Source organism: Mizuhopecten yessoensis, unplaced genomic scaffold (genome assembly GCF_002113885.1).
Source record: "Mizuhopecten yessoensis strain PY_sf001 unplaced genomic scaffold, ASM211388v2 scaffold9987, whole genome shotgun sequence".
Classification (NCBI taxonomy): domain Eukaryota; kingdom Metazoa; phylum Mollusca; class Bivalvia; order Pectinida; family Pectinidae; genus Mizuhopecten; species Mizuhopecten yessoensis.
In genome coordinates this window covers 1,955,753-1,969,423 of record NW_018408322.1, presented here as the reverse complement: position 1 = coordinate 1,969,423, position 13,671 = coordinate 1,955,753, and the positions used below count along the sequence as shown (strand labels likewise).

Sequence of the window (13,671 nt, the reverse complement as noted above, 5' to 3'; positions counted from 1 at the left end):
GGGGGGGGGGAGAAACGAATTGAATAAATTGTGTTTGAATGAATGACCAGAGGATTTCATCAAATGGAATTGAATACATTGTAAATACGTTGTTTTGATCCAGGGGACAGGAATGTAGAGACACACTTTTAACGGCTGATGAATCAGGCATATGATATCTCACCCATAATTTCCCTCTGAATTAGGTTACAAACTGCTACGAGTGTTTCATACATTTATACCAAAATAATTATTCTGTGCCCATGGTGATTGGACCGGTAATTTTACAGTTTTTAAGGAAAAGAATAGCAGCTGTTATTATCTATATGAAATAATTAAGCGAAAACAAAGGGATGAACATCTTTCACATATTTTATAAGTGGTATGTATTTAAACAAAAGAGCACACTGGTTTAAGTCAGATAATGATCTCAACCTGGGTTTTGTTGTGAATACAACCTAGAGATGTGGGCGTTAGAATCTCTGGGTTGTATTCAGAAGAAATCCCAGGTTTCGGTCATTATCTATTACATAAACATGTATACGTGATTAGACTGGATACATAAGTTAAGTTCGAGTCACATTTATGACCGGCTGTAGACATATGTAACAATATTATTACCGTTATTAGAGCGAGCTGCAGCCGGTCTAACTTCAACATAATTGACATAAACCGGTTCATGTTTCATTCGCATATCAGAACAACCATGTTACTAAACTAAAAAAACAGTCCTTACTGTATTCGTAGAATCGACTCTCTTCCTAAAAAGGTTGTTTGGTATGTGCCTGATGTTTGGGAGTAGGACGGAGTTTGTTGTTTAATGCTGTTTGGTGATTCCTACTTCATGTTATATATGTTTTTAACCCTTTCACCCCTTTGTATCTTTAACAAACTCTTCCATGCTTTGATCTGGATGAGTCCATTATGGTCTACAGTGGTGAAAGGGTTATTTGAAGCGTAAATAAAATACCATTTACACCTTCAAAGTGTCCGAAGTGTCGGTTGTGTATAGCTTGGTATAAAATATCTACTTTATATAGTTGTATGCGCGTAGTTTTAATAATAAAACATTATGTTTATGATATACTGATCAAAAAGGTTCACGTGGGACGGTATTGAACCACTGTTTGGTAATTTGTCATTTGAATTATTTGCATTGTACTTACATTTATATCTAGGTTAAAGGTTACAAATGAGTTGACAGTTTACCAGGTCACTGTGACGTCAGTAGCATTGTTCTCTACTTTACTGCTAAATGAACTTATCGCGGTATCGATACTTCCTTGATCAGTTGATATAGAAATCCAATCCATTTAGGAATTCCAGTATTTGCCGTATGATTCTTAACGTAAATATTAATTTAGAGTGTTGATAAGGCTTGATATTCATTCCGAGCCGACGAAAAATCATACTGGTTATAGAATTATTTATATCAATTAATATCACACCTTTACAATTTTATGATAATATAAATTTGCTGATAGGGTTGAATAAATATCTTCTCTGACCTTTTCTAAAATACTTGTACTTCAAAATCACATCCGAATTCATTGCCGATTATAATAACTAAACCTCTACCAAAATCATCATGAGAAAAAGATGTAATAAAAATAACGCATCCAGGTAATACAAAATCTTTAAGTACACTTTTTATTGACAACAACACAATGGCGTGACGATATCTGGGAGCAACAGTCTCAGTCATACAAGTACATACAAGAAAAACGAAATAGCATAAACATTTCTAAAGCGGGAACAACACAGCAGGGTATTTACAAAATGAATATAAGCAAATATATGAGAGCACATTTTTTTTTACAATACTCAGGTGTCCACCAATGAAATGGCCGAACACAGGTAACTTACAATCGTCACCCGTTTCAGAAAAAGAGTGATACAAGCAATTTAAAAGTTTTCTTTGTACAATTTCCGAGATGTGTATCAAGAGGGGAAATGTCGCATTGGCGATGAAGAAAATAATTAGATATTCTCTATTTACCATAATCAATAAATAAAGATTCTGTGTCAGAAGGCTTTTTTATCTACATCCTCAAAATAGGTTTGCTAGCGGCCTTTAAATTCATAAATCTAAATAAACGTTTAATCCAACGACAAAGGGGTACTTTAGACACACAATATACCCGACTTTTACGTAGTTATAAACCATTATAGTTTACACTTTGAAATTATTTGTCACGTTTATATTCCTATTCTTGTATGATACACGTGTAATTCACGTTGTAAGGGACTTGCTGTGACGCTATCCACAGAATCGGGCCCTCCTTCTTTGTGGCCTACTTAAGGGGACGCAAAAGATTATCTGCTGCCCCTGATACCATACTACTTTTTCTATCTTTCCTACCCTCTATTCTTTCTTTCCTATCTCCTCCTCTCTCTTCCTGTCGTGTCTTCCCAGGCACCCGTTATCATATGCGCCCCCGCCCCCTCCCCACTGTTTCAGAGACGTTGAACCCCGATCAAATATTAGAAAACACATTTTATTATGTACAATGTACATGCATGATTTGTTAACGAGATATTGTTGCAAAATTTTATATACAAATACACAACATGAAATGAAATGAAACCTTATTAAATATCCTAAAAAGCTAATTTGAATGACAATAATTTCTGTTGTTAAAATCATGTCTTCTCGTTATGGTGTCTTGATGGTCGTTAAACTGCTTTTACACTGTTCGGTATTGCCCATGGCATTGGATTGTCCGCTGTTCCTGGTAGGATTCCTCGGTTCATTTCCTCCATATCCATAGCTTGCGGATTCTGATAGGTAATGCCCTGATACGTCGGTACAAACTGTGCAGGAACTACCTGAAAGTGATTCTGTGGCCTAGGAGTCATCCAGACAGCCTGCTGATGCTGTCCATAGTTAGGTCTGATGGAAGACACCTGGTCCTTCGACTTGCACACACCACAGCGAAACAGGATCAGAAGTACGCCCACAATGGTTATTAATACTGCCAAAACTATTCCAACAATCATCCAGATATCTGAAACAATATGACATGAAATGAAAGGTCATATATATTTTCAAATAAATCAGAAACAGAAAACTTCCAATAAGGCGCGAGCAATATACAATTTTGCAAACGTTTACCTGGTAATAACATTTAAATGTTTCATGAGTTGTCTGCAAATCTTTTTAAAGCAACGCTTATAGTTATTTGATTTTTTTACACGATTGGTGTACTGAGCATTGGTTGTTAATACGTTTTGATATTTTTACAAGCAAAAGAAGCAAATTTTAGTTAACCTGTGATTCAGGTAAGTCATCTTGCATGTCAATAGAAGAAAAGCAAATTTTATATCTGGTAGTTAACACATATCTTTCAATCGACGTATGGTCTTCAGGAGCTTTTAACGGGATGCAGGTTTGAAATTAATAAAAAAATCCAACTTACCGACGTTTTCATTGACCTGTTTATATACGAGTTTAAATCCTCTCCTCTGATCATCACTATTACTCTGGAAAACCACGTATATCCTTCGACCAGAACTTGTAACTGAAATTGCGGAAGAGGTTCCGCAAAATTTTCCAAGAGAACTTTCTGCACTGTTAGAACCTGAAATATAAAATACATGTATTAAGATCATATTTCATTGACATGGTAATTTAGTTTTAGGGAAATTGAACAATACACCTTATTGTTACAGGTCCCACTGCAATCCGGTTTTCGTATGTACAGTAATCCCCCTTAATTTCGTTTTTGAATAACTGTAGCTGAGCTAGGCCAGGCCACTACCACTGACCAGGTAGCTCTGTCGGCTAGAGCGGTGGTGTCACAATCTGAAGTTCAGGGTGCACATCCCGATCTAGTCCCCCTTATTTTTTACAAACACCGCGTTGTTGTTATTAAGTTTTGTTTATTTCCTCTTTGATATTTTCATAAAGTTCCAGCCATGTATGTTTTATCAGAAATGATTTATCAAGGTTTAAGCCATGTCCGCAAAACTGGTTTCCTGTAAAACGTTGCGTTGTTTGGCAGAGGAACAATTACTCTTAACTGTGCGCTTTTATTACGAGATGCTTTATGTATATGATTGTTTTAAAATTCGTACGACGTATCTGCCAAAACTAATCCAAGTAAGTTTACAGAAAATATTTACCATCAAATATTTGTAAACTGTCACAATGACAGCTGCAACAGCATGTCTGGATATCCATCTCTATCTCGACTTCGACAACCGCCGAGATATCTTCCGTTTCAATGCTCCAGGTTTCATACATATTGCTGTAATGAAGGATTAGATATAAACAAACACAGTGACAGGTACAACACATAGTAACAACCAAAATAAATTCCTAATAGCTTTTCATTCGTTAAATGATGATTGTGTACATAATACAAACATACTGTAAACCTGGAAATTTTCGCTTCAGTTGAAATGTAACCTTTTTTCGCTCTCATTTCAGTGAACATTTACCGGCAACATAATATCCAAAGAAAGCAGATGAGAAGGGCGAAGTTCTTATTGGGATGAAATAGAATTTACCGTCGACAGGTGAAAGTTTACGATATACAGTGTTTGCTGAAGACTTCAGTTTTACACGCGGGGGGAAGCGTTTTTCGAGACTCTATAGTTGATTGGTTTACCTTGAATAATGAAACCCAAAGCTGTACCCGTAAGTTTCAATGGTTTGCGAAGTACTGGATGCTGTCAGTTTCGTGCACTCAAGGCAGGTCAGACCTGCAAATAACAAGAATGGATAAATGTTTTCAGCGCTAACATAACTGTCAAAATATTAAGAATTTCGGGTGTAAGCATTTGAATGTTTTCATCAAGATAAAATAGTTTTGAAAAACACTTAGGAGAGGGAAACTGGCATTCGCAACTGGTATGATGTTATTTATAATGAAACTCCCACACTGTGGACTATTAATACACTGCAAGTTTCCACAGTCCATTGGAGGTGGAAGTTATGTATAAACTGCCCTTTTAAAAGTTTCCCTTTTCCTGGAGACACAGTGGAAATTCACAACTAAATCGTCACTTTGACCTTTATCGCCTGGAATTTCGAAAAAAGTCTTCAGCATTTGACATTTCGTCAGGAATATTCTAAAAAATATCATAGTTTGATGCCCTTACCGTTTTAGTTTATGGATTACATATTTAGTTAGTGTACTTTGATAAAAAAATATTGTAGCTTTAATTAAAATTTTCAGCTGATCTGTTAAAACAATAAGTAGCTTTTAGAATGTATCAAAGGAAGGTTGTCAATCTTGTAATATTTTGTCTCATTCTTATTATACATGAAAGCTGAATGACGTCAAAAGTATCCCATATAACATTTGTTAAAACAGATCATGTTATGTTAGATCCTTGTATCCTCTTTAACCAAGTCAATAACTGCACATTATCCAAACTGTGTGGTTATATATATAGAAGTTCCCCAACCAGTGATGGTGGGTCATACTATTTATCCAACTCTGATTATTTACGTTTGGTATAAAGATAAAGTTATAATGGTACAAAAAGACACGAGGTTTCCCTTGTGCTTTTTCCAATTTGAAAATCAATTAACAAGACTTAGATATACATGATAATCAACCAGCACGAATGTTGGGACCTTGTTGCTCCCACAGCGTTCAGACAAAATATCCAGAAAACCACATTTCCCTTAGGAATACATTATTCCTGTCTATGAACTATGACGTCACAATAGAAGACGATGTCGCATAAAATTGTTATTTAACGTCTTAATTAGAAGATTGACAAAAGTCCAGAGTGATACCCACTAGGGGGCAACCGAAAATATTGATAAACTTCTAACGGGTCTATTCAATGAGTAGGGAGTGGTACAACCTACAGTGGTTTTCGGAGATAATATAATATGATATGAATTTATATATATATATATTATTTACACCGTTCTTCCATGGCTTTCTTTATTTTTTGTCCTTTCTTCCAGGATATAAAAATGATTTCTGGTTAAGAATAAAGAGTTACATACCTGCCATTACCACGAACAAATACTTCAAAACAGCCATGGTACCGTCTCTGTAATTAGAAAAACAATTTATGTATTTATATACCAGTTTTTTTTATACCTTTCTCAAAAAACATAATAAATTACCTTAATTATAAATTGATATACATGCATAAGGTAAATGTATTTTATTATAAATTATAAAATTTCATGTTTTCAGTTAAGGTACAAATTAAATTAACAGACAAATTCAGGTTGACGGTTTTATCAGGAAGTTTTGACGTAACAGCTACCATAAAAAAATATAAACACAAAGTCAACACTATCAGTAGAACGGTTATATTGTTAAAACATGTATTAGCCTTCTTCCATATTCAACAATTAAATGTTTTTCCTAACAATTATATATGTTATATAGTTTACCATCACGATTGTTTTACTTACCTTATTGCTACAGGTTAACTTGAAAATGAACAGATCATCCCCAGGTAAGTTTGTTTTATACAAAACAGGAAGTATAATATTCCTGTGACACAAATCAAATTTGGATACTTTTCAAAAACATGTTGGGCAATTTAACATTGATCGTTTTGGTAATATGATTCATACCTTTTAAACAATAGCTCACCTATTGAACGTAACACTATAGGATATGATGTGTTTGCTAATTGAACCATTCGGCAAAACAAACCTATTTACCCATATGATAATAATTAAACCAGTATGTCAATATGAGTATGGAAATCATGTACTTTGTTTTGCAGAAACATGTAAATGAAATTATGCTTAGTTCATTTCAAACACATTTTGATATTATAAAGACTTGCCTTAGCAACCATTTAAGCCAACCATATGCAACCATATCGTTATAAGTATACTGTATTAACCAGTAATGACGAAATGAGTATGGAGAAATATAGTTACATGTACTGATATAAGAACAAAGATTAATGCTTACATCTATTTTGATTGTCTGTTTAAGAATTATGTCAAGCTGCGTGGTTACTCACGATCGGTTAATAATGGAGATGACTCTAAACTGATATGCGTTAACACTGGAATTTTTACCTTGTTCTTTATGTAATGAGTAATTAGAAAATAATGAAAAAATGTGGTTATTGTAAATAACGTGTATTGAATATAACATTAACGTCACATTCCTATTCTCAACTACATGGAATTCCTCTCAGCTCAAACATACATGTGTACTTTCATGTAGAACGTATGAGTTTGCTGGTTCGATTATTTAACGTTACTCTTTTTTGTTACAAAAGTAACATAGTTCTTACAGTGCCATCTTATTAGATCGAAATGTTACGAATTCGTCTGGATCAGCTCCTCCATCTGTCAATCTCCCTTTTCCGGTAGCAAAGGAGTGTCCATCTGAGTCAAAAGCAGACGCATTACCAACACGTGCTGGTGTAACTGTAAACGTTGCCACAGAAAACGTGTTTGAACTTGTTCTCCCAGCTGTAAAGGACGGAGGTCTTTCACTTGCTCCTGGTTTCACTGTTACTTGTATGCAGTGGGTTTAGGCAATTATCCTGTCACAAGATGATTCTTGTATGTGACGCATTGTGGCGGCATTGGTAGCTAGATGGTTGTCTAAATGTATATCAACCGATTGTTGCAGTGTTCTCTATGATTGCAAACATATCCTATTGGTCGAATCTTGATCGCTTTGTGCGACCATGCGCAACATAGGCAGACGGCTATTTCTACAATCACTATGACAACCAAGGATCCAAGTATGGTACCTGCTTCTATCCATGCAACTGTAAAACGACGATGGTGTAATAAGACACAAGACAATCTATACGTTACTAAGAAACACAAAATACGATGGAACACAATTCTTCGACTTGGTATGAACTTGATATTTTCGGCAGCGAATTGCCTAGCCGAGACATTAATTGCAACCATGATAATTACACCGTCGCTGCCTCCTCAAAAATGAAGATGTTCAATTAATCAAATTTATATTACAAACACTGCTGGACATATTTATCACTATTGTTAGCCCGTATGTTACATGTAGCGCGGGGGTTATACTGTGGGAGGAAATAGAGTACCCAGAGAAAACCTACGTGGTCGGGCAGGTGAGTCCATATCTTTTCACTTCCGATCGGGGAATACCGACCGCCTTAGTAAAAGGTGAGTACACTGTCATGGTGTTCCAGTAGTCAATTTATGTAACAAACAATGATATTCAGATTTTACACAATTGTGTACTCATATCAGAACAAATCAAGCATTAGTAATGAATGGTGTGACTCAAGCATGGATAATTAGAAAGAGACAACAAGGAATGTATCCTTGTTTATGTATACGTGTATATGTTTTAGTCAACAATTGCATTTTTCATAGAGTCGAGTGTTCAAAATTAATATATACATACAATATTTATAGAACATTACATATTCACAATACTGAACTGACTGAATCTTCCACTACGTCACCCCACAATGATAAAATATACCACAGAGTAAAAATAAAAGGAAAAGCATACCATAGCTTTATTATCAAAGGATAATTACCCCCACATAGTTAGTTCTTAAATTCTGTTTATTGACTCCTACGTTATCTTATATGTTTTTAATTAAATGTTCATATTATACAATTTATTTGAACAACGCCATTCACCTGAACTTGTACTTACTTTTAAATATAAGTTAAAGGTTCCAAATGAGTTGACATTTTAGTAGGTACTGTGACGTCCGATAGCCGATAACATTGTTCTCTTCCTGGGAGGTTATATGGTCTCTCAAAACCAATTTTACGAACTGAACATAATGCGGTATCGATACTTCCTTGATCAGTTGATATGAAAATCAAATCCATTTAGGAATTCCAGTATTTGCCGTACGATTCTTAACGACAATATTTATTTTGAGTGTTGGTAAGGCTTGAATTTGTCCCGAGACGACGGAAAATCATACTGGTTATACATTCATTTATATAAAGCAATACCACACCTTTATAATTTCATTGTAATATTAATATGCTGATAGGGTTAAATGAATATCGTATCTGACTTTTTCTAAAAATCCTGGTATATTCTAGGCATTTAATGCTTCAAAATCACATCAGAATTCATTACCGGGTATACTAATTTAACCTTAACCTAAATCATCATTATACAAAGATATAACAAAGGTAACGCATGCATGTAAAAAAATATATTTTAATAAATTTTCTTTTGATAACAACACAGTGGCGTGACAATATCTGACGACATAGTCATACATCTTCATACAAGAAAATCAAAATAGCATCAACATTTCAAACGCGGGAACAACAAAAAAGGGTAGTAACAAAATGTATGTTAGCAAATATATTAAAGAACAAAATCATTACAATACTAAAGTGACATTCAGTTGTGACGACCAATAAAATGTCACAGCACAGATCAGTTGTGATGTCCAGTCAAATGTTCGAACACAGGTCACTAGTGACGTCCAGTCAAACGTTCATGTTCTCTCGTAATGCTGCCTTGGTGGTAGTGAATTTACCATTATGTTGTCACGTGATACGTTTGACATTGCCATGTCCGCTGTTCCTGGCCGGACTCCTCGGTCCATGTCCTGCATGTCCATAGCCTGCTGATTCTGATAGGTAACGTCCTGATACGTCGGTGGTGGTACAAACTGCCCAGGAACTACCTGAACGTGATTCTGTGGCCTAGGAATCATCCAGACAGGCTGCTGATGCTGTCCATAGTTAGGTCGGATGGAGGCCACTTGGTCCTTCGACTTGCACACACCACAGAGGAACAGGATCAGACAAACGCTCAAAATGGTTATTAATACTGCCAAAACTATTCCAACAATCATCCAGATAACTAAAAAAAAAATAAGGAATAAGATGAAAAGTTATGTATGATTTCAAATAAATTATGAACAGGACGCTTTTAATGAGATATAAACAAGCTGAAATTTTGCTCAGGTTTACATGGTAATGATATTTAAATATTTAGTGAATTATCTGAAAATCTTTTAAAAGCCACCCTTATAGTCATTATCTGTTTTACACAATTTGTGTGCTGAGAAATGGTTATTAATACGTTTTGATATTTTTACAAACGATTTTGATTAAGGTAAGACCTTTTTCATGTCAATAGAAGAAAGACGAGTTTTGTATCTGGTAGTTAAAACATATATATATATATCAATCGTTGTGTGGTCTTATCAGTATGAAGGTTTGAAATGTATTGACATAAGTAAAAAATTCAAACTTACCCTTCTTTTCATCCACCTGTTTATATGCGAGTCGAAATCCTCTCCTCTGCACTGAACTGTCACTTCGGAACACCACGTACATCTGCCGACCAGAACTTGTAACTTTATTCCCAGAATAGGTTCCGCGAAATATTCCTAGAGAATCTGCTTCACTGTTAGGACCTGGAATATATTATATGAAAATACAAACGATAAAATATCGTTGAAATAGCAGCTTGGTTTCATGGAAATTGTTAAACAATGCACTTGTTGTCTTAAGGATCCCTGTCCAACGGTAATCTTGGTTTTCTTTGTGTGTACAGTGACCTCCCCTTAATTTCGTTTTTTAATAACTGTAGCAGAGCTAGACCAGGCCCCCTCCGCTGACGAGGTAGCTCTGTCGGCTAGAGCCTGGGTATCACAATCTGAAGTTCAGGGTTCAAATCCCGGTCTAGTCCAACTTATTTATTTAACAAGCACAACGCTATAGCTGTTTACCTTTTGTTTGTTTAATCTCTAATGTATTTCACGAAACTCTAGCAGGTGTTTTTTTTTTAAATAATTCATCAAAGTTGTTTTCATACCCGACATATTTTCCGTATTTGTACTAATTGATGTAAGTAAATACCTACCATCAAATAGTTCTAAACTGTCACAGCAGGTCTCAATATCCGTATCTATCATGACCTCGACAACGTTCAAGCTATCTTCCGTTTCAATGCTCCAGCTTTGAAACATATTGCTGTAATGTAGGGTTATACATGAAATAACAAAGTGACAGGTACAACACATATTAAAAACCAAAACAAATTCCAAATAGATTTACATCAATTTTGAAAATGTGCTGATCTATGTAAACACAATCAAACATTTTGTATACCGGGATATCTTCGCTACAGTTGAATTGTATTTTTTTTTTCGCCCTCCGTAATGAGCGCAAATTTATCATTGCAGTGAACATTTAAAAGCAACATAATTTCGGAGAAAGTAAGTAAGAAGGACGAGTTTCATATTGCGCGAAAATGGATTATACCGTCGAGAGGCGAACATTTCCAATATACAGCGTTTGCTGAAGATTTTAGTTTTGCACGCGGATGAGCGTTTGTCGAGACTCTAACGTTGATTGTTTTACCTTGAATACTGCAACCAGAAGCTGTACCCGTAAGTTTCAATGGTTTGCGGAGTATTGGTTGCTTTCAAATATTTGCACTCAAGGCAGGTCAGACCTGAAAGAAAGAAACATGACGAATACATGTTTTAAGCAATAATATAACTGTCAAAATATTTATCATTTAGGGAAAAAGCATTATAATGTTTTTCATCAAAATACGATAAGTTTTGAAAAACACTTGATGAAGGGAAACTGGTTTTCGCAACTAATATTATGTTATTTTTACAATGAAAATATCATACTGTGATTTATCAATGCATTGCCAGTTTCCACAGTCCATATAGAGTGAAAGTAATATATATATGTCTTTTAAAAGGGGAGACAAATCCTCTTCTAAGAACGTTTGATTTCTTTACCGTTTTTGTTTACGGATAACATATTTAGTTCGTGTAATTTGTGTAATCACCAATCAGAAATTATAAACATTAACTGATACAAAATATTGCTGCTATACTTTTCAGATTTTTTCCTCATATATCTTAAAACAATAAGTACATCTTTTAAAATATATTTAAGCAAGGTGTTCATCTTGTGATATTTTGTCTCATTTTTATCATAAATGTAAGCTGAATGACGTCAAAGGTATCCCATAAACATGTACAGTTGTCAGAAACAGATCATGTTGTTTTAGATCCTTGTATCCTCTCTAACCAAATCAATAAATGCATATTATACAAATTGTGTGGTTATATATGAAGAGGTTCCCCAACGAGTGATGCTTGGTTAAAATGTTTATCTAACGGGGGTTAGATACTTTTATAAAAGTATATACATGAGGTTACCCAGGTGTCTTTTTCAATTTGAATCTTAATTAATTAGACCTAGATGTACATGATAATCAACCACGACGAGTTCAGATATCTTATCTAAAAAACATGTTTCTCCAATGGAATAACGTCCAAAGTGTTACCTGTTAGTTGGTAACCTAAAATGTTGACAAACTTCTAACGGGTGTATTCAATGAGTCGGGTGTAGTACAACCTACACTATGTCATGTTTAGAATAAAGAGATACATACCTGCCATTACCACGAACAAATACTTCAAAACAGCCATGGTATGTTCTCTGAAAAAAGACCTACAATTTGTGTATTTATTTAACATGTTTTAATATTTTCTCAAAATAATCATAAACGACCTTGATAACATATTGATATATAAGGTGAACGTGTTTTATTATAAATACTAAAGCTTCATGTTTCAGTTAACAGACAAATTAACAAAATTAACAGACAAATTAACAGACAAATTAAGGAAGATGGTTATATCACGAAGTGCTGACGTAACAGTTACCATAAAATATGAACACAAAATCAACAGTTTCAGTAGGACGGTAGTATTGTTAAAATAAGCCTTCTTTCATAATCAACAGTTAATTAGTTTCTTTTCCTAACAATTATTTCTGATATATAGTTCATCATCATGGTAATTTCACTTACCCTATAGCTATAAACTAACTTGAACTTTAGCAGATCTTCCACAGTCAAGATTTTATACAGAGGGGAATTATAACGTTCCTCTAACACATACAATTTTGGCTACTATTCAAAACTATGTTGGACAATCTATCATCGATTGTTTTGTTGGTATTGTTGACGCCCAATTGAATAATGATACCTTTAAACAATGGCTAACCTATTGAGCGTTACACAATATGATATGAGCTGTTAGCTAATTAAATAACATTGGCAAAACAAATCTTATTACTTATACTTCAATAATTCACTATGAAATAAGCGTTACAGGTATGAACTAGTTATGTTATTATGAGTATGGAAAACATGTACTTTGTTTGACAGGTAACTCAAAATATGCAACGTTATAATAGGGCAAGGTAGTATAGTGGTAGGACGCCGGGCACGTAACCGAACGGTTGCGGGTTAGAATCACGTCACGGCACTGTGTTGTATCTTTGAGCAAGATGCTTTACTCCGCTTGTTTACTCAGCTGTAAATGAATACGTGGTTGGGCAGTGCTAGAAATATTGAATGCTAGCTGTGAGCGCCGAAATGGCAGCACCTGGTGTATGCTCCCCACGGAGTTGTGAAAGATATTGGCTGGTTGCGAAGGCCTTATAACCACGGATAATAATGTGTGAACCGCTTTGAGACGACCTACGAACTAGGTTATGATTAAGTGATATTTAAGAACCTCGAATTGTTATAATTAATATTTGTTGTTAAAGTGCATTTCAAGCAAACTCTGTTGTTATATAGACTTGCCTTCGTTACCACACTATATTACATAAGACTAGGTGTATAAACCAGGTGAATTTGGTATGTTCTAATTTAAGTGTGGTGACAGTGAAAACTGTCTAATCCAGCCCTTGACAATAACAACATTTTGCCTAATTCAGCG

General features: G+C 34.8%; 1 protein-coding gene across 1 annotated transcript; it reads right to left on the bottom strand.

The window, feature by feature from the left end:
• Positions 1 to 9,143: 9,143 nt before the first annotated feature.
• Positions 9,144 to 12,841, bottom strand: LOC110459202. The gene is made up of 6 exons (XM_021511342.1): positions 12,753 to 12,841; positions 12,333 to 12,379; positions 11,276 to 11,369; positions 10,776 to 10,885; positions 10,165 to 10,326; positions 9,144 to 9,767 (listed from the first exon to the last, which is right to left on the bottom strand). Exons 2-6 carry the CDS (start codon positions 12,367 to 12,369, stop codon positions 9,397 to 9,399), a joined length of 774 nt encoding a protein of 257 aa, XP_021367017.1. The 5' UTR covers positions 12,370 to 12,379; positions 12,753 to 12,841; the 3' UTR covers positions 9,144 to 9,396.
• Positions 12,842 to 13,671: the final 830 nt, after the last annotated feature.

Excerpts from the sequence above, each read along its gene's own strand:
- LOC110459202 (XM_021511342.1), bottom strand. The coding sequence starts at position 12,369 with ATGGCTGTTTTGAAGTATTTGTTCGTGGTAATGGCAG. Across the intron at positions 10,886-11,275 it reads TTCTGGTTGCAGTATTCAAG|CAATATGTTTCAAAGCTGGA; the intron begins GTAAAACAATCA and ends CCTACATTACAG. Across the intron at positions 9,768-10,164 it reads ACAGGTGGATGAAAAGAAGG|TTATCTGGATGATTGTTGGA; the intron begins GTAAGTTTGAAT and ends TTTTTTTTTTAG.